We start from the raw sequence: 20,503 nt of genomic DNA on the forward strand, positions 1-20,503 counted from the left end.
TTTCCAAAACTCTGGCACTCTGCCTGACTCTATTGATTTATTAAATATGGTAGACAGTGGGTCACAAAGCTCCTCTTTGCATTCTTTAAGCACCCTGGCAAACACTTCATCCGGCCCTGGGGATTTGTTTGGTTTGAGTTTTACTATTTGTTTAAGAACATCCTCCCTGGTAACTGCTAAACTCGTCAACCTGTCCTCGTCGCCACCCACATAGACTTGTTCGGCTGAAGGCATATTGTTAAGTTCCTCTTTAGTAAATACAGATACAAAATATTTATTAAAAATACTACTCATCTCTTCATCACTATCTGTTATTTGACCTGTCTCAGTTTTTAATGGACCTATCCTTTCCCTAGTCTTAGTACGATATAACTGAAAAAACCCTTTAGGATTTGTCTTTGCTTGCCCTGCTATGCGAACTTCATAGTTTCTTTTTGCTTTCCTTATCTCTTTTTTAACATTTCTAACCAGTTGTACGAATTCCTGTTCTAAAGTGACCTCCCCATTTTTAATCCTTTTGTACCAAGCTCTCTTTTTACCTATAAGGTTCTTCAAATTCTTTGTTATCCACTTTGGGTCATTAGTATTCGATCTATTCAATTTGTATGGTATACTACGTTCCTGTGCTTTGTTTAGAATATTCTTAAATAAGTTATATATTGAATCCACATCGAAATCCTCATTCAAGTCACCTATCGCTGGGTTCATGTCTCGCTCCAAGACCGGCCCACACCCCATACCCAAGACTTTCCAATCAATTTGACCCAAAAAATTTCTTAGGCTATTAAAATCAGCTTTTCGAAAATCTGGCACTTTAACAGAATTTTCTCCTACTGGTCTATTCCATTCTATGCTAAATCTGATTTCTTTGTGATCACTGCTCCCTAGCTCACTCCCTATTTCGATGTCATTAATTTGCGTTTCCCTGTTAGTTAACACTAAATCTAAAATATTATTTTCCCGTGTTGGTTCCTTAATGTGTTGCGTAAGAAAGCAATCGTCAATTAATTCTAGAAAATCTTCTGCTTCACTATTCCCTGTTTTGTTCAACCAGTTTATTCCGCTAAAATTAAAGTCACCCATGACATAAATACTGTTAGATCTAGATGCTCTAGATATTTCATCCCATAGATGCTTTGCTTCCATTCTGTCTAAATTTGGTGGCCTATATATTACTCCTATTATAATATTATTAGCTTTTTCGTTTAATTCAATCCAAATAGTTTCTGTGTGTGGCTCTGTTTTGATTCCCTCTTTGAGACTACATTTCAAATTGTCCCTAACATATATGGCTACTCCACCTCCTCGTCTAATATATCTATCTGTGTGAAATAGTTTAAATCCATATATTTGATATTCAGCTAATAATTCTCTATTTTCTACATTCATCCACGTTTCGGTAAGTGCAATAATATCTATTTTTTCTGTGCAGACAAGAGCATTTAATTCGTTAATTTTATTTCTTAGACTTCTACTGTTAGTGTAATATACCCTAAGTGAATTCTTATTTTGCGGACCTTCTCTTTCCCTGATCGTTTTGCCAATTCCTTTCTCCCACAAACACATACTTTTATTACCTCCTTCCTCCAAATCAATTCCCATACCTCTATCTACTAACAGTTTAAACCCAAACAAACACCTCTAACCACTTCTTCTAACGAGTTCGCAACAGCAACAACCCCAGCTCTCGATAGATGCACACCATCACGAGCATACATTTCATTTCTTCCATAGAAGTGTTCCCAGTTGTCTATGAAAGATATTGCATTTGATTTGCAATATCTTTCCAGCCGGCAATTGACACCAAGTGCCCTCGATATCCATTCATTTCCCACTCCCTTTCTTGGAAGAATGCCACATATGATCGGGATTCCTCCCTTGCTCCTAACTAATTCTATGGCTGTTTTATACCTCTGAATCAGTTCCTCACTCCTAACTCGACCAACATCATTTCCTCCCGCGCTAATGCAAATAATGGGATTGTTCCCATTACCAGCCATAATATCATTCATGTTGTTTATAATATCACCAATGCCAGCTCCGGGATAGCAAACCCTTAACCTGTTCCCCCTATCTCTAGCACAAAACGCTCTATCCAAATACCTTATCTGGGAATCTCCCACAACTAATGTTTGCTTAGGTACTTCCTTTACTTTCTGAGGGGCCTGCGCTTCCTTTCTCTTCGTTGCTTTCCCTTTTGCGCGATCCGCAGTCTCACCACAGCACTCGTCCTCCAAAACGTCAAATGAATTAGAAGTTGCTATGGCGTTTGAAGGCGGCTTTATCAAAGTCTTCTTAAGGCCCCTGTCTTTCGCAACTCTCCAAGACGAGGTCCCTTTACTACTGGTCTCCTCCTTCGTTACTTCTAGTTGTTCTTTAAGCTGACGCACCTCCCGCAGAGAGTCCAACTCTGTCCTCAGGGCTCCCACTAGAGTCACCAGGTCCTTAACTACAACTTCCATATTGCTATGATAATATAACAACACTCAGGAGCTCCGGTTTACACAACCTCTCACTGTGACTTCACCTGACTGACTGAACTATGCGAACTTCATAGTTTCTTTTTGCTTTCCTTATCTCTTTTTTAACATTTCTAACCAGTTGTACGAATTCCTGTTCTAAAGTGACCTCCCCATTTTTAATCCTTTTGTACCAAGCTCTCTTTTTACCTATAAGGTTCTTCAAATTCTTTGTTATCCACTTTGGGTCATTAGTATTCGATCTATTCAATTTGTATGGTATACTACGTTCCTGTGCTTTGTTTAGAATATTCTTAAATAAGTTATATATTGAATCCACATCGAAATCCTCATTCAAGTCACCTATCGCTGGGTTCATGTCTCGCTCCAAGACCGGCCCACACCCCATACCCAAGACTTTCCAATCAATTTGACCCAAAAAATTTCTTAGGCTATTAAAATCAGCTTTTCGAAAATCTGGCACTTTAACAGAATTTTCTCCTACTGGTCTATTCCATTCTATGCTAAATCTGATTTCTTTGTGATCACTGCTCCCTAGCTCACTCCCTATTTCGATGTCATTAATTTGCGTTTCCCTGTTAGTTAACACTAAATCTAAAATATTATTTTCCCGTGTTGGTTCCTTAATGTGTTGCGTAAGAAAGCAATCGTCAATTAATTCTAGAAAATCTTCTGCTTCACTATTCCCTGTTTTGTTCAACCAGTTTATTCCGCTAAAATTAAAGTCACCCATGACATAAATACTGTTAGATCTAGATGCTCTAGATATTTCATCCCATAGATGCTTTGCTTCCATTCTGTCTAAATTTGGTGGCCTATATATTACTCCTATTATAATATTATTAGCTTTTTCGTTTAATTCAATCCAAATAGTTTCTGTGTGTGGCTCTGTTTTGATTCCCTCTTTGAGACTACATTTCAAATTGTCCCTAACATATATGGCTACTCCACCTCCTCGTCTAATATATCTATCTGTGTGAAATAGTTTAAATCCATATATTTGATATTCAGCTAATAATTCTCTATTTTCTACATTCATCCACGTTTCGGTAAGTGCAATAATATCTATTTTTTCTGTGCAGACAAGAGCATTTAATTCGTTAATTTTATTTCTTAGACTTCTACTGTTAGTGTAATATACCCTAAGTGAATTCTTATTTTGCGGACCTTCTCTTTCCCTGATCGTTTTGCCAATTCCTTTCTCCCACAAACACATACTTTTATTACCTCCTTCCTCCAAATCAATTCCCATACCTCTATCTACTAACAGTTTAAACCCAAACAAACACCTCTAACCACTTCTTCTAACGAGTTCGCAACAGCAACAACCCCAGCTCTCGATAGATGCACACCATCACGAGCATACATTTCATTTCTTCCATAGAAGTGTTCCCAGTTGTCTATGAAAGATATTGCATTTGATTTGCAATATCTTTCCAGCCGGCAATTGACACCAAGTGCCCTCGATATCCATTCATTTCCCACTCCCTTTCTTGGAAGAATGCCACATATGATCGGGATTCCTCCCTTGCTCCTAACTAATTCTATGGCTGTTTTATACCTCTGAATCAGTTCCTCACTCCTAACTCGACCAACATCATTTCCTCCCGCGCTAATGCAAATAATGGGATTGTTCCCATTACCAGCCATAATATCATTCATGTTGTTTATAATATCACCAATGCCAGCTCCGGGATAGCAAACCCTTAACCTGTTCCCCCTATCTCTAGCACAAAACGCTCTATCCAAATACCTTATCTGGGAATCTCCCACAACTAATGTTTGCTTAGGTACTTCCTTTACTTTCTGAGGGGCCTGCGCTTCCTTTCTCTTCGTTGCTTTCCCTTTTGCGCGATCCGCAGTCTCACCACAGCACTCGTCCTCCAAAACGTCAAATGAATTAGAAGTTGCTATGGCGTTTGAAGGCGGCTTTATCAAAGTCTTCTTAAGGCCCCTGTCTTTCGCAACTCTCCAAGACGAGGTCCCTTTACTACTGGTCTCCTCCTTCGTTACTTCTAGTTGTTCTTTAAGCTGACGCACCTCCCGCAGAGAGTCCAACTCTGTCCTCAGGGCTCCCACTAGAGTCACCAGGTCCTTAACTACAACTTCCATATTGCTATGATAATATAACAACACTCAGGAGCTCCGGTTTACACAACCTCTCACTGTGACTTCACCTGACTGACTGAACTATGCGAACTTCATAGTTTCTTTTTGCTTTCCTTATCTCTTTTTAACATTTCTAACCAGTTGTACGAATTCCTGTTCTAAAGTGACCTCCCCATTTTTAATCCTTTTGTACCAAGCTCTCTTTTTACCTATAAGGTTCTTCAAATTCTTTGTTATCCACTTTGGGTCATTAGTATTCGATCTATTCAATTTGTATGGTATACTACGTTCCTGTGCTTTGTTTAGAATATTCTTAAATAAGTTATATATTGAATCCACATCGAAATCCTCATTCAAGTCACCTATCGCTGGGTTCATGTCTCGCTCCAAGACCGGCCCACACCCCATACCCAAGACTTTCCAATCAATTTGACCCAAAAAATTTCTTAGGCTATTAAAATCAGCTTTTCGAAAATCTGGCACTTTAACAGAATTTTCTCCTACTGGTCTATTCCATTCTATGCTAAATCTGATTTCTTTGTGATCACTGCTCCCTAGCTCACTCCCTATTTCGATGTCATTAATTTGCGTTTCCCTGTTAGTTAACACTAAATCTAAAATATTATTTTCCCGTGTTGGTTCCTTAATGTGTTGCGTAAGAAAGCAATCGTCAATTAATTCTAGAAAATCTTCTGCTTCACTATTCCCTGTTTTGTTCAACCAGTTTATTCCGCTAAAATTAAAGTCACCCATGACATAAATACTGTTAGATCTAGATGCTCTAGATATTTCATCCCATAGATGCTTTGCTTCCATTCTGTCTAAATTTGGTGGCCTATATATTACTCCTATTATAATATTATTAGCTTTTTCGTTTAATTCAATCCAAATAGTTTCTGTGTGTGGCTCTGTTTTGATTCCCTCTTTGAGACTACATTTCAAATTGTCCCTAACATATATGGCTACTCCACCTCCTCGTCTAATATATCTATCTGTGTGAAATAGTTTAAATCCATATATTTGATATTCAGCTAATAATTCTCTATTTTCTACATTCATCCACGTTTCGGTAAGTGCAATAATATCTATTTTTTCTGTGCAGACAAGAGCATTTAATTCGTTAATTTTATTTCTTAGACTTCTACTGTTAGTGTAATATACCCTAAGTGAATTCTTATTTTGCGGACCTTCTCTTTCCCTGATCGTTTTGCCAATTCCTTTCTCCCACAAACACATACTTTTATTACCTCCTTCCTCCAAATCAATTCCCATACCTCTATCTACTAACAGTTTAAACCCAAACAAACACCTCTAACCACTTCTTCTAACGAGTTCGCAACAGCAACAACCCCAGCTCTCGATAGATGCACACCATCACGAGCATACATTTCATTTCTTCCATAGAAGTGTTCCCAGTTGTCTATGAAAGATATTGCATTTGATTTGCAATATCTTTCCAGCCGGCAATTGACACCAAGTGCCCTCGATATCCATTCATTTCCCACTCCCTTTCTTGGAAGAATGCCACATATGATCGGGATTCCTCCCTTGCTCCTAACTAATTCTATGGCTGTTTTATACCTCTGAATCAGTTCCTCACTCCTAACTCGACCAACATCATTTCCTCCCGCGCTAATGCAAATAATGGGATTGTTCCCATTACCAGCCATAATATCATTCATGTTGTTTATAATATCACCAATGCCAGCTCCGGGATAGCAAACCCTTAACCTGTTCCCCCTATCTCTAGCACAAAACGCTCTATCCAAATACCTTATCTGGGAATCTCCCACAACTAATGTTTGCTTAGGTACTTCCTTTACTTTCTGAGGGGCCTGCGCTTCCTTTCTCTTCGTTGCTTTCCCTTTTGCGCGATCCGCAGTCTCACCACAGCACTCGTCCTCCAAAACGTCAAATGAATTAGAAGTTGCTATGGCGTTTGAAGGCGGCTTTATCAAAGTCTTCTTAAGGCCCCTGTCTTTCGCAACTCTCCAAGACGAGGTCCCTTTACTACTGGTCTCCTCCTTCGTTACTTCTAGTTGTTCTTTAAGCTGACGCACCTCCCGCAGAGAGTCCAACTCTGTCCTCAGGGCTCCCACTAGAGTCACCAGGTCCTTAACTACAACTTCCATATTGCTATGATAATATAACAACACTCAGGAGCTCCGGTTTACACAACCTCTCACTGTGACTTCACCTGACTGACTGAACTATGCGAACTTCATAGTTTCTTTTTGCTTTCCTTATCTCTTTTTTAACATTTCTAACCAGTTGTACGAATTCCTGTTCTAAAGTGACCTCCCCATTTTTAATCCTTTTGTACCAAGCTCTCTTTTTACCTATAAGGTTCTTCAAATTCTTTGTTATCCACTTTGGGTCATTAGTATTCGATCTATTCAATTTGTATGGTATACTACGTTCCTGTGCTTTGTTTAGAATATTCTTAAATAAGTTATATATTGAATCCACATCGAAATCCCCATTTAAGTCACCTATCGCTGGGTTCATGTCTCGCTCCAAGACCGGCCCACACCCCATACCCAAGACTTTCCAATCAATTTGACCCAAAAAATTTCTTAGGCTATTAAAATCAGCTTTTCGAAAATCTGGCACTTTAACAGAATTTTCTCCTACTGGTCTATTCCATTCTATGCTAAATCTGATTTCTTTGTGATCACTGTTCCCTAGCTCACTCCCTATTTCGATGTCATTAATTTGCGTTTCCCTGTTAGTTAACACTAAATCTAAAATATTATTTTCCCGTGTTGGTTCCTTAATGTGTTGCGTAAGAAAGCAATCGTCAATTAATTCTAGAAAATCTTCTGCTTCACTATTCCCTGTTTTGTTCAACCAGTTTATTCCGCTAAAATTAAAGTCACCCATGACATAAATACTGTAAGATCTAGATGCTCTAGATATTTCATCCCATAGGTGCTTTGCTTCCATTCTGTCTAAATTTGGTGGCCTATATATTACTCCTATTATAATATTATTAGCTTTTTCGTTTAATTCTATCCAAATAGTTTCTGTGTGTGGCTCTGTTTTGATTCCCTCTTTGAGACTACATTTCAAATTGTCCCTAACATATATGGCTACTCCACCTCCTCGTCTAATATATCTATCTGTGTGAAATAGTTTAAATCCGTATATTTGATATTCAGCTAATAGTTCTCTATTTTCTACATTCATCCACGTTTCGGTAAGTGCAATAATATCTATTTTTTCTGTGCAGACAAGAGCATTTAATTCGTTAATTTTATTTCTTAGACTTCTACTGTTAGTGTAATATACCCTAAGTGAATTGTTATTTTGCGGACCTTCTCTTTCCCTGATCGTTTTGCCAATTCCTTTCTCCCACAAACACATACTTTTATTACCTCCTTCCTCCAAATCAATTCCCATACCTCTATCTACTAACAGTTTAAACCCAAACAAACACCTCTAACCACTTCTTCCAACGAGTTCGCAACAGCAACAACCCCAGCTCTCGATAGATGCACCCCATCACGAGCATACATTTCATTTCTTCCATAGAAGTGTTCCCAGTTGTCTATGAAAGATATTGCATTTGATTTGCAATATCTTTCCAGCCGGCAATTGACACCAAGTGCCCTCGATATCCATTCATTTCCCACTCCCTTTCTTGGAAGAATGCCACATATGATCGGGATTCCTCCCTTGCTCCTAACTAATTCTATGGCTGTTTTATACCTCTGAATCAGTTCCTCACTCCTAACTCGACCAACATCATTTCCTCCCACGCTAATGCAAATAATGGGATTGTTCCCATTACCAGCCATAATATCATTCATGTTGTTTATAATATCACCAATGCCAGCTCCGGGATAGCAAACCCTTAACCTGTTCCCCCCTATCTCTAGCACAAAACGCTCTATCCAAATACCTTATCTGGGAATCTCCCACAACTAATGTTTGCTTAGGTACCTTTACTTTCTGAGGGGCCTGCGCTTCCTTTCTCTTCGTTGCTTTCCCTTTTGCGCGATCCGCAGTCTCACCACAGCACTCGTCCTCCAAAATAATAATACATTTTAATAATACATTTTGCCCCTTTGAAGTCGATAGAATGATTACATAAGCTGGAATGTAAATACAATGCACTGGATTGCTGGGCTGTACGAATAGCATATGAATGCTGTTTTAAACGCGAGGAAAGAGATTTACCTGTCTGGCCGATGTAAACACATGCACACTCATTACAAGGGATGGAATACACACAACCTGCTACAGACAAGGGCGAGTTCTTAATTAACATGAACTTAACTGTATTATCATTTTTGAACACTAGATTAATATTAAGGTTCTTCAGGGCTGGGGCAAGATTTACTAGACCATCAGAATATGGTAATACCAACGAATTTTTCAGTTCTGGTTTAGACTTAGTAGTCTGTTTGTAGAAAGTCCTTTTTGCTTGACCAAACGCAAGATCCAAGATCGATTTTGGGTATTTTAACTTCTTCCCAATTTCAAATATATTTGCTATTTCTTCGTTGAAAAATTCCGGACTGCAAACTCTCAGTGCTCTGAGAAACATACCAGAAAAAACTGCCCGCTTGACCTGAACATGATGATTTGAATAGAAATGTACATACGAGCACACATTGGTAGGTTTCCTATACACATTGAATTTGAAACTCCTACCAATTCTATGAATCATGATGTCTAAAAAAGGCAGAACACCATTCACTTCGTTCTCAATTGTGAATTTAATTGACGGAACCAGCGAATTAATTTGATTGAGAAAATCAGTTTCGTCATGATTAACCGGCCACAAGCACAAAATATCGTCAACGTACCTGTACCAAAGCAAATTTGAGGGTAAAATCCTGGGAAGGATAGTTGTTTCGAAACATTCCATGTACAGATTGCTCAAAACAGGGGAGAGGGGATTACCCATCGCCATGCCAAATGTTTGTTTATAAAATGAATCATTAAAGCTGAAATAATTATCTTTAATGCACAATTTTATAAGTTCAATAATGGTGTTAGTAGGCAAAGTTAAATTATACCTTGGGAGTAGATCCCGTAAGAATGACAACAGATCATCAACAGGAACCCTAGTAAACAGAGCCGTCACATCAAAACTCACAAGTTTAAAATCATAATTTAATTTCAAACTAGACAACTTGTTAACCAAGTCCAAGTTGTTTGTTATGTGTGAGTTGGAAATGGAACCTACTACTGGAGACAAAACTTGGACAAGCCATTTTGAAAGTCTATATGCCACAGATCCAACAGAACTAATAATAGGTCTTGCAGGATTATTCGGTTTGTGTGTTTTAATAAGCCCATATAGATATGGGAGAGAAGGGGAACGACTTAAAATCTTAGGAATCAACTCCTTATCTTTCTTGAGCACAGTTTTAAGAGTTTTGTTGAAATGAGCAATAACTCTTTCAATAGGGTCACTATTAACAGGTAAGTAAGTGTCTCTGTCCTCCAATAACTGGTTCATTTTTTGGACATAGTCTTCTTTGTCCATGATGACAACAGCATTGGATTTATCAGCTTTAGTGATATGTAGAGAGTTATCTTTTTTGAGGGTTTTGAACGCTCGCATAAACCTCTCTGGACAATTAGGCACAGTACCCTTAAGTAAAGAACCGTACACCATTCCCTTGCAAATATTGATGTCATCAGCTGAAATCTCACTAGATTTTTCCAAATTGCAAAAACTTTTGGCAATATTTGCATAATTCACATCTCTATTTGATATGGAGAAACTCAGACCGTAACCAAGAGCAGTCATCGTATCATTATCAAGTTGTTTACTAGAGAGATTAATAACAAAGTCAGTGTTGGCGTGTTTATTCCAATCACTTTGTTGAATGAGCCTATTTAATTTTGAATCAAGCTTTGTACTTACATTCGTGCAGGCAGATCTCATAGCGGTGTAACAATAATCCATCATCGGGCGATTCCATTCCAAAGGTACAGCTTGAGAAAATGAATACTTACGGCTGTTCAACACCTTAAAACATTCCCGTACTTCTAATTTAAGCAAATCAATATTTTTACCAAGCACTAAGCGGGAAACCTCATCAAACGGTCGGTCAGCTAATTTAAGCACACTGTTGGAGGATAGGGAACGGGGAAGCACTTGTTCACTGAGACATTTTCTAAGAAAACGAAGACGGATTTTTAACGTATAGGATTTCACTAGAGCAGAACGAAAATTAGAAACAAAAGGTTTAAGAGCAGGGTAGAGAGAGGAGAAGTGAAGAAATTGGCGCGTGGTATCCATGTATGCAACAATCATCACAAAAACACTGATCCAAGTATGCAGAATAACCACATGTGAAAAATAGAAAATGCTTAACGCGTTTTCGGCTAATTCGCCTTCATCAGAGCAAAGTAGAATGAAGAAAGCCAGCCCACTATTCTCAGCACCTCTTACTAATTTTTGTCTTGCTTATTGTAGAGTAACGTAATCATTATTTTATATTGTGTTTTGTCTTTGTATATATTTTTGATTTGCAGAGTACATAGCCAAGGGATTATCTTTATTTTGTTTCTATTGTTTAAAGTAAATTAAAGTTCATTATATATATGATTTGTTTTGCATGTTTTTTCCCTTTCACTTTACCACAGGAGACAGCCGCCAAGCAGTCAACATTTGTTTCTCTTTTTTTTTAATGTGATTGGCCTTTACACCAACCATAGAGAAGACTGCCTTAACACCTACATTTCTCGTCACATTAAATGGGGGACTGTCCGGGAGTTGTCTTCACAATAAGATTTGTCTTGGAAGAACTACTCAGGTACTGATACTAGACCAATCATATAAATTTGTGGTAAGTGTACTTGACTTTGTTACACGTTGCTTTTTCAATAATTTCATACCTTCAATAATTTTTATGGTGCTGTGTATTTTGTGCTTTCCGAGTGTAACATTTTATGAGTGTTGGATGACTGTGGATTACGTGGTGTCTGGTGGCCAGTCACTCGCTTAATTGGTTATTCATCCCTCGGTGTTATTACTCATGTATTCCACCTTATATTTCATTATATTTCCACCTATCCCTAGAATATTTCTCATTTATGACAGATCACCCCTTTGGTACCCTCGTACTTTGATTTGTCTTAGGGACACGTACCCTATCTTGTGTAATCTGACCGAACATGTAGAGGGCCATAGTTCCTCTCGGACGGACTACGCTGTTTAGTTGGGACCTCAACAGCAGTTCTCGTCACCAGTTGACACTCGCACCCCTACGCGTCGGTCAGAGATTATGATGCTTACACAGGGAGGAAATTGGCATTCTTTTCCAGAGCACAAAGAACGCTAATTCTGTAGGTGTCTTTGCCCGAAACGCATTGCGTAATAGTGGCTTTAGGCATTGTATGTACTAGCTCTATCTATATATCAATCCATTAATGTAACATCACTTGTATGTATGTACCTTACCTGAATAAACATATTTATTATTTATTTTAGTTAAGTAGGAAACCCCTTCCTTCTGTCCTATTGAGACCTGGCAAGGTATCCCTACGTTTTTGGACTGCCTCTCACTTTTGAAACTAAAAGTTTCATTTATTTTAGTATGATTTTCTTGCCCTTATTCTCGTATACAGAGTGCCGAGTACAAGATTTCCCTGCATTTTGATTATTTAATCATTTAACATCTAATATTAACGTTAATTGTTTTCACATTAACTATTGAATTCCCACAGGATAGTCACCAGTTGCCACGTCATCCTGTTACTGACACTTATAATACCACAGGTATATTCTCTGTACATCTGTTTGATACCTCAAAATGTTTCGTCTCTCAGCATTTCGTAGTGATCCAGCAAATGAAGTAGGGAACTTTATTAGTGCCAAGAAGACAGAATTACAAATTCTAGCACATGAGTACCACCTCTGATGTTCCCCATGGAGCCACCAAAAGTGACTTACATAACCTTATCCTTGACCACCTCTTAGATAAGGGAAGTATAGACTCTGATTCTCATAAACTATTTCATTACAGGCCGGCATACTATAGCAGCTATGACGTTAAAGTTAGAACTTGCGAAAGAACAACGACAACTTGCCACCCTAGAACGTAAACGCCAGAAAGAAGCTCTACAATTAAAGGAAGGCGAGGCTGCCAGGCATAAAGAAGAACTAGAGTTCGAGTACGACCTTGCGAAGAAAAAGGCCGAATTTCAACTAGTAGCCGTAGAAAAAAAAGCTGACATCATTGTAGAACAGAAAAGAAAGGAAGTGGAATTGGAAAGGACACGCCAACCACAAAAAGCCAGTCCTCCAGTAAGCTTTAGCATCTCCCAGGCAAGTAAGTTAATGCCACCATTCGTTGAGACAGAGATAGATGTGTTTTTTACTACTTTTGAGACCCTAGCTAAAAACCTTAGCTGGCCTGAAGATCAGTTGTCTATACTTCCCAGAGTACATCTCGCAGGTAGAGCTGCGGTTACTCTCAGTACCTTAGCGTCTGAGAATGACTACAAGATCCCAAAGCAAGCCGTTCTAGACGTCTACGTTCTCTCCACCGAAAGCTACAGACGAAAATTCCGTGATTATCAAGTGTCACCACCTATTTAGAATTTGCCAATACTAAGAAAAGATATTTCATGAAATGGCTGGAAGCAGCCCATGTTTCTAAATTTTCGGACCTTGTCAACCTCATTCTAGCCGAGGAATTCTTTCGACGTGTTCCTGCTCCCATCCGTCTTCACTTAGCAGACAAAGAGGAGACCGACCTCATCAGATGTGAGAAGTCGGCTGACACCTACAGTCTTATACACAGGTTAACAGCTGACACATCTTCCAGTAGGAAGTCTTGGTCTAATTATGACAAAGTGAGTACCAATCGAGCAAACTCTCAATTATATTGTAGATATTGCAAGCTCTATGGACATACCATAGATAAATGTGGAAAAGCCCAATACAAAGGCTACAGTGAAACTCCTAAACCCAAACCGACTTCTCCTAAGTCCGGTAAGCCTGTGATGAATATTAGTGTTCCTGTTAATGATCTTTCTTTCTTCAGCAAACGCCTGTACCCTGGAACTGTCTCTGCCAACAGTACAGATTTAGAGAGATGTTTCAAAGTTAAGATCTTGAGGGACACGGCTGCTCTTCAGTCTATAATTTTGAAATCGGCAGTCCCTAACATCTCCTACACCGGAGAGACGGTCCTTATCACTGATCTAACTGCTATCACTCCGTATCCACTCGCCAGAGTCCACCTGGATTGTCCTTTCGTAAAAGGTGAAGTCAAAGTCGCCATCCGGGAAAAGCCTTTTCCCATGTCAGGGATACAACTTCTCCTGGGCAACGACTTGGCCGAAGATCTACAACCTTCCAACTTGATCATCATGGACAAACCCCAGGTATGAGAGTCGGTCGTGGAAAACCCCATCCTGAAGTATATTCCAGCAGAGGTCCAAGAAAGTGATGAAGTCTCTCCTCCGGTTTTGGTGACAACCCGTGCGCAAATTGCACGCCCGCAACCAGCTGACTCTGCTTCAACAGCTGTCCCTCAAGACCATCTGAATCTGCCACCGAATCTCACTATGCTGGAGTTCCGTAAGTTGCAGAGACAGGATCCCTCATTAACACCATTATTCTTCCAGGCCGAGACTCAATCTGATAGTATTCCTGGGTTCTTTATAGAGAAGCAATTGCTCTACCGGAGGTACCGACCCAGTAAACTAACGGAGGATGACGATTGGGCTAATGTCGACCAACTAGTAGTTCCCACCAGCCTACGACCCGATATTCTACACCTGGCCCATGGAGCGCTTTCTCACTACGGTTTTAATAAAACCTATCACGCCATCAGACAAGACTACTACTGGCCGGGTATGATTAAGGATGTAAAAACTTATGTACAACAGTGTCATACATGTCAGTTGGAAGGAAAACCCAACATCTCTATTTCTAAGGCTCCTCTGATTCCTATCCCGGTGCCTTCGGAACCTTTTCAGACTCATCACAGACTGTGTTGGTCCTTTACCCCGGACCAGCTCTGGCAACGCTTATATACTAACCATCCCGTGTCCAACCACCAGATTCCCCATAGCAGTTCCTGTAAAGAACATTACGGCTGCTACTGTGGTGAAGCAACTGTTGAAGATCTTTACACAATATGGATTTCCTCGTGAGATTCAAAGTGACTGTGGCACCAACTTCACCCTATCATCCTATCAGCCCCTATCATCCTGCTTCACAGGGTTCTCTTGAACGTAGTCACCAAACTATAAAATCACTCGTTAAGAAATTTTGCAATGAAAGACTGGGATAAGCAACTTGATATCATCATGTGCGTTTTCAGAAGTCTCCCCAATGAGTCTCTAGGAGTGTCTCCTTATGAGATGCTCTACGGACGTAAGTGCCGTACTCCTCTTAAAGCTTTTAAAGACTCTCTACGTAATGCCACCTTCAGTGACCCTCTGTATGTGCCCCAGTTTCTTCAAAACTTTAAGCACATTCTAGAGCGAGTGCATGAATTTGCCCACGATAATTTATTAAAAGCTCAAGATAGGATGAAGACTCATTTTGACAAACATAGTAAAATCAGGAAATTTAAAGCAGGAGACTTCGTTTTAGCATATTTTCCGATACCTGGTTCTCCATTGCAAAATGAATTTTCAGGACCTTATCGCATTAAGGAGTGCAGAAACAACCCCAACTACGTTCTTGAGACTCCAGATAGGCGGCGGAGGACCCAGTTGTGCCACGTCAGTCTTTTGAAGAAGTATAAAGGTACACCCCTTACTGTGTTAGTATCTCTCTCCACCTTTCAAGATCCATACCTCCACAGTGAGACCTTCCCTGCTTCTCCTCCCGAAAGCACTAACTCTGAGTCAGTGCCTTCCAACTCGGAAGTTCTTAGACCTTAGACCAGCTACTATGTAATAGTAGTAGTACTATGTAATAGTAGCTGGACTGTAATAGTGCTCCTCTCATCAGAGTATTCAAAGAACATCAGAAGCTGTTCAGCGATGATCCCAAGGAATGTAATGTGGTTCAACACGACATCCAGCTACTTCCTGATACCCGGCCGATTCGTTAATCTTTCTACCGCATTAGCCCGTACAAAAAGGAAGTTACGCGTGCTGAGGTACAGTACCTTCTGGATCATGGGCTGGCCACCCCTTGAGTCCCCCTGGGCCTCACCCTGCATCTTGGTGCCGAAACCTCACGGTAGTACGATTATGTTCAGACTATAGGAAACTGAACCTCGTGTCCGTCAAGGATGCTTACCCTTTACCTCGTATAAACAATATCCTTGACGCCGTAGGTAATGCTACTTATCTTTCCCACATAGACTTGTAAAAGAGCTATTATCAGATTAGTCTGACAGAGCGGGTTAAGGAAATATCTGCCTTGATCACTCCTTTTGGCCTGTACAGATATGAACGCCTTCCTTTTTTACTTTTTAATGCCCTGGCCACCTTCCAGCGAGCTGTCAACCGCGTCATCCATGGCCTAGTTCACACCTAAGCCTACTTGGATGACATCGTTGTGGCAAATGACACCTGGAACGAACATCTGCTCCAGCTGCAACGATTGTTCTTAAAGCTCCTGACAGCTGGCCTTACCATCAACTTGGGCAAGTCCACCTTTGCTAAAGGTAAAGTGCGTTATCTTGGTCATGTGATAGGAAATGGCAGCCTAGCTCCTTTAGCCATTCATACTCGAGCCATTCAGCATTACCCACAACCAGGAAGCAGCTCCTGCGCTTCCTTGGCCTTGCATCTTGCTATCGTAGGTTTGTAAAAAAATTCAGTACAGTAGCGACACCACTGATTAATCTGCCCAGCCCCAAGCAACAGTATCATTGGACCATTCAACAGACCGTTGCCTTTGAACAACTAAAGTCTCTGCTATGTTCTAATCCCATTCTCGCCTCTCCAGATATTACGAAGCCCTTCATCATCAATGTCGACGCAAATGGCACCGGCATCGGAGGCGTTCTAATGCAACAGCATGGCGAAGAGGTTCTTCCTGTCAGCTACTACAGCTACAAAATGAAGCTTCATCAGAGGAACTATAGCACCATAAAAACACTCCTCTCCATCGTCCTGAACCTTCAACATTTCGAACCTTACCTACAAGGTAATCGGTCCATTACCATCTATTCAGACCACAATCTCTTACGATTTCTGCAACAATCCCAATTCAGCAATCAACGTCTTCTACGCTGAGCTCTGTACCTGCAGAACTTTAACCTGGAGATATTCTTCATTAAGGGCTCGGATAACATCATAACAGACGCTATCTCCAGAGTCTACGAGGTAGAGGCAGCAACTCCTACCACTCTACCGTCTAATGAAGTAACTTAACCTGTAAGAGCAGGCTTCAGGGGAGAGCTGTGACAGTAATCTCTTTCAAGAGAAATTTAGCCTGCTCTTTCCCACATCGCGTTACTTCTATACTTCTGCAACATCATGATGCCACATTAAAGAATAGTGTATAAGTGGAAAAACAGACGTCTTTACAGGGGGTACACTACCCTACTCTCACTCTCCTCAACCCCCTCCCTCACTGTCGGCGCACCACCTCGTCGATCAGCAAACAAACGCTTCAAACCAACACTCTCCCCATTAGTGAATCAGCGACTTCACGCGACTCCAGCGCCATCTGCATCGTCTATATATATAGTCTCGCACAAGCAGTTGGCCTCAGAATATTCTTGTGCTCTCGAGCTGACACTTCTATCTAAGCATACGTCCTGTATATTAGCAGAGGTTTCAGCCAGCCAACTATTCCAAGCACCTTTAACTAATTTTTGTCTTGCGTATTGTAGAGTAACATAATCCTTATTTTATTTTGTATTGTGTTTTGTCTTTGTATATATTTTTGATCCGCACTGTACAAAACCAAGGGATTATCTTTATTATGTTTATATTTGTTTAAGTAAATTTTAAAGTAAATTAAAGTTCATTATTTATAAGATTTGTTTTGTGTGTTTTTCCCATTCACTTTACCACAGGAGACAACCGCCAAGCAGTGAACATTTTTGTTTCTCTTTTTTTTTTTTAATGTGATTGGCCTTTACACCAGGCATAAAGAAGACTGCCTTAACACCTTCATTTCTCCTCATATATATATATAAAATGTGGAAGGGAGTACCACTTCTGGCTGTTAGAAGGGGGGACCCATAGCCTGGGAGGAAAACCCACATAACGCATTGGAGGGAATGTAGGTACCCACCAATACAGTTTCTGTGTGCTTTTCTCCTTTTTCTCCTACCACCCCTTTCCTTTTTTTTTTGCTTTATTGTGTATTTAAAAGTTATAAAACATACAAGACAAATGCCTAAAGGTTATGGATCTCAGGTTATAGGATGGAAGGATATATATATATATATATATATATATATATATATATATATATATATATATATATATATATATATATATATATATATATATATATATATATATATAATGTCGTACCTAGTAGCCAGAACGCACTTCTCAGCCTACTATGCAAAGCCCGATTTGCCTAATAAGCCAAGTTTTCCTGAATTAATATATTTTCTCTATTTTTTTCTTATGAAATGATAAAGCTACCCATTTCATTATGTATGAGGTCAATTTGTTTTTATTGGAGTTAAAATTAACGTAGATATATGACCGAACCTAACCAACCCTACCTAACCTAACCTATCCTATCTTTATAGGTTAGGTTAGGTTAGGTATCAAAAAAAGTTAGGTTAAGTTAGGTTAGGTAGGTTAGGTAGTCGAAAAAACATTAATTCATGAAAACTTGGCTTATTAGGCAAATCAGGCCTTGCATTGTAGGCTGAGAAGTGCGTTCTGGCTACTAGGTACGACATATATATATAGTGTGACGGTAACGCATTGGTGTTCGGCTGTTTCAAAAGCTAGGGGCATGGCCTCGTCACATAAAGAAAAAAAAAAGAGAAAAGCTGGAACTTTCGTCTGTGGTAAGGTAATGGGAAGACACACAAAACACAAGTAAATTTAACAATGAAATTTTAATTACGTTAGAAAAGCAAGACATAATAAAATTGAGCATAAAAATGTAACAGACAAATCAACAAACAAAATAATAAGAATAATCACTGGCAAATGAGAAGTTACGTTAAGACAAGTGAATAATAGCAAAGTAAATAATAGTGCAGGAATATTGGCTTCAAGCTGCCACCTCCCTTAGTACACGTAAGCCAAGGCTTAGTCTACCAATGAGACGTGTCAACTGTGTGGAGCACTGAGATATTCTGCCTTCTCTATGTCGCTGTAGCCCAGACATCAACTTGTGGAGGAGGGTGGTGGGGCAGGTGCGACTGGGCACCAGCCAATCAGCGACAGGCAGGCGATGGACAAGCAGTTTGCCGGTTAACGGTGGCGGAGGCGAGCAGGTGCGCCGGTGGGCTGGATACGTTTTGCTCTCTGGGAAAAACGTTTTGGTGATACTTGTTGGATATATCTTCTATATTATTTGTTAATGGGACGTACTTTGGAGGGAAGAGCAGGCTCAATCTCTCTTGAAAGAGATTATCGTCACAATAGATAGATAGATAGATAGATATATGTGTGTGTGTGTGTGTGAATTTATTTATTTGTTTATATATGAATATAATTTTAAAAACTATTGGTTCCCCTAGAATAACGGCGGTGAAGGAGGCTGGGTTGTACTTCCAGTGGGTAAAAGCAGATGAACCAAACTCCACTGTTTGTTATCACGCCCCTAACAAGATCACTGTCAAGACTGCTCTTTCTATCAGTAATGTTTGGGTAATGAATCTTTTTAATATTTTAAAAATGCATGTTGAAATCATTTGATATTGAATATACAATACAAAAATTATGCGCAATTGATTGATTTAATTTCATATTTTCAGGGGATGATCGTCATTCTCATTATGGGAAATCTTGTCAGTTTTCTGGCGTTTTGTATTGAGCTTATTTTCTCCTGTCTTCACAACACGACATGAGTCTCGACATGTATATCCGTCATGACATTAACTGGAAATATGCTGATAGTTTGACTTCCTTAAAGCCTCGTCTGTGTTCTTCTTCTGGCCACTGGATTATTCTCCATCTCAATATGTCACACGTCATGACCTAACCTAAAGCCATGTTTTCTACATTCATTCATGTTTATGTATTTAAATTAATATATATTACTTGCGTGTTCTCCAGTGCACTCACTTAATAATTACGTTTACCCCACTAATTGTGAAATATACCTTAAAGGTGATCTACGTTTATGCTTTGGTCTCTGTTTCTTCAATATCACCTTGATATTGAAGAAATAATAAAATAAACAATAAAAATTGACAATAAAACCTACAATCTTTTAATTATTTTATCAACATTTCATCGCTACTTTTTCAATTGGTATGTTACAATTGTCTCCCTGCCAATAAACACCTAGTTCACTATAATCTAAAAGTTCGTGAGGGTGACATGCCCTACTGCATTGGCTAAAGTTGATATCCCGCTGTTGGAAGAACGGAAGTAAATGTCTTGCATTGAACTACCGTCCGATTAGGCTAACGTTGTGCATAAGGAAGTATCTTATTGTAATAATAGTAGTTTCATAAACACAACTCATTGACAAATATATCCTGCAAAATGACACGACATGTGTTTGTGTGGTGTAACCCTAAATTGTGCTTACTTGGGGGTCGAGTTTCAGTTCTTGGGCCTCGCCTCTCAGTAGATAAGTGAGCTTATCAGTACTTCATAGCTACTTAAATGTGATTATCAGTGATAGGCATCAGTGTTTGAGTGGTGTAACACTAATTGTGCATACTTTGTAAAGGAAGTACCTAAGCAAACATTAGTTGTGGGAGATTCCCAGATAAGGTATTTGGATAGAGCGTTTTGTGCTAGAGATAGGGGGAACAGGTTAAGGGTTTGCTATCCCGGAGCTGGCATTGGTGATATTATAAACAACATGAATGATA

General features: G+C 39.5%; 1 protein-coding gene across 1 annotated transcript in view; it reads left to right on the plus strand.

Annotated features, from left to right (window-relative positions):
- The window catches only part of LOC123762004 (probable glutamate receptor), a 437,835-nt gene extending 418,091 nt beyond the window's left edge, over positions 1-19,744 (plus strand). Inside the window, exons 12-13 of the mRNA XM_069335681.1 lie at positions 19,196-19,325; positions 19,433-19,744. Coding sequence (XP_069191782.1) covers positions 19,196-19,325; positions 19,433-19,525 — 223 coding nt within the window. The 3' untranslated portion in view covers positions 19,526-19,744. The remainder of the gene's footprint in view (positions 1-19,195; positions 19,326-19,432) is intronic.
- The last annotated feature ends 759 nt before the right edge of the window (positions 19,745-20,503 follow it).

The sequence above is a fragment of the Procambarus clarkii genome, chromosome 34 (assembly GCF_040958095.1).
Source record: "Procambarus clarkii isolate CNS0578487 chromosome 34, FALCON_Pclarkii_2.0, whole genome shotgun sequence".
Lineage (NCBI taxonomy): Eukaryota > Metazoa > Arthropoda > Malacostraca > Decapoda > Cambaridae > Procambarus > Procambarus clarkii.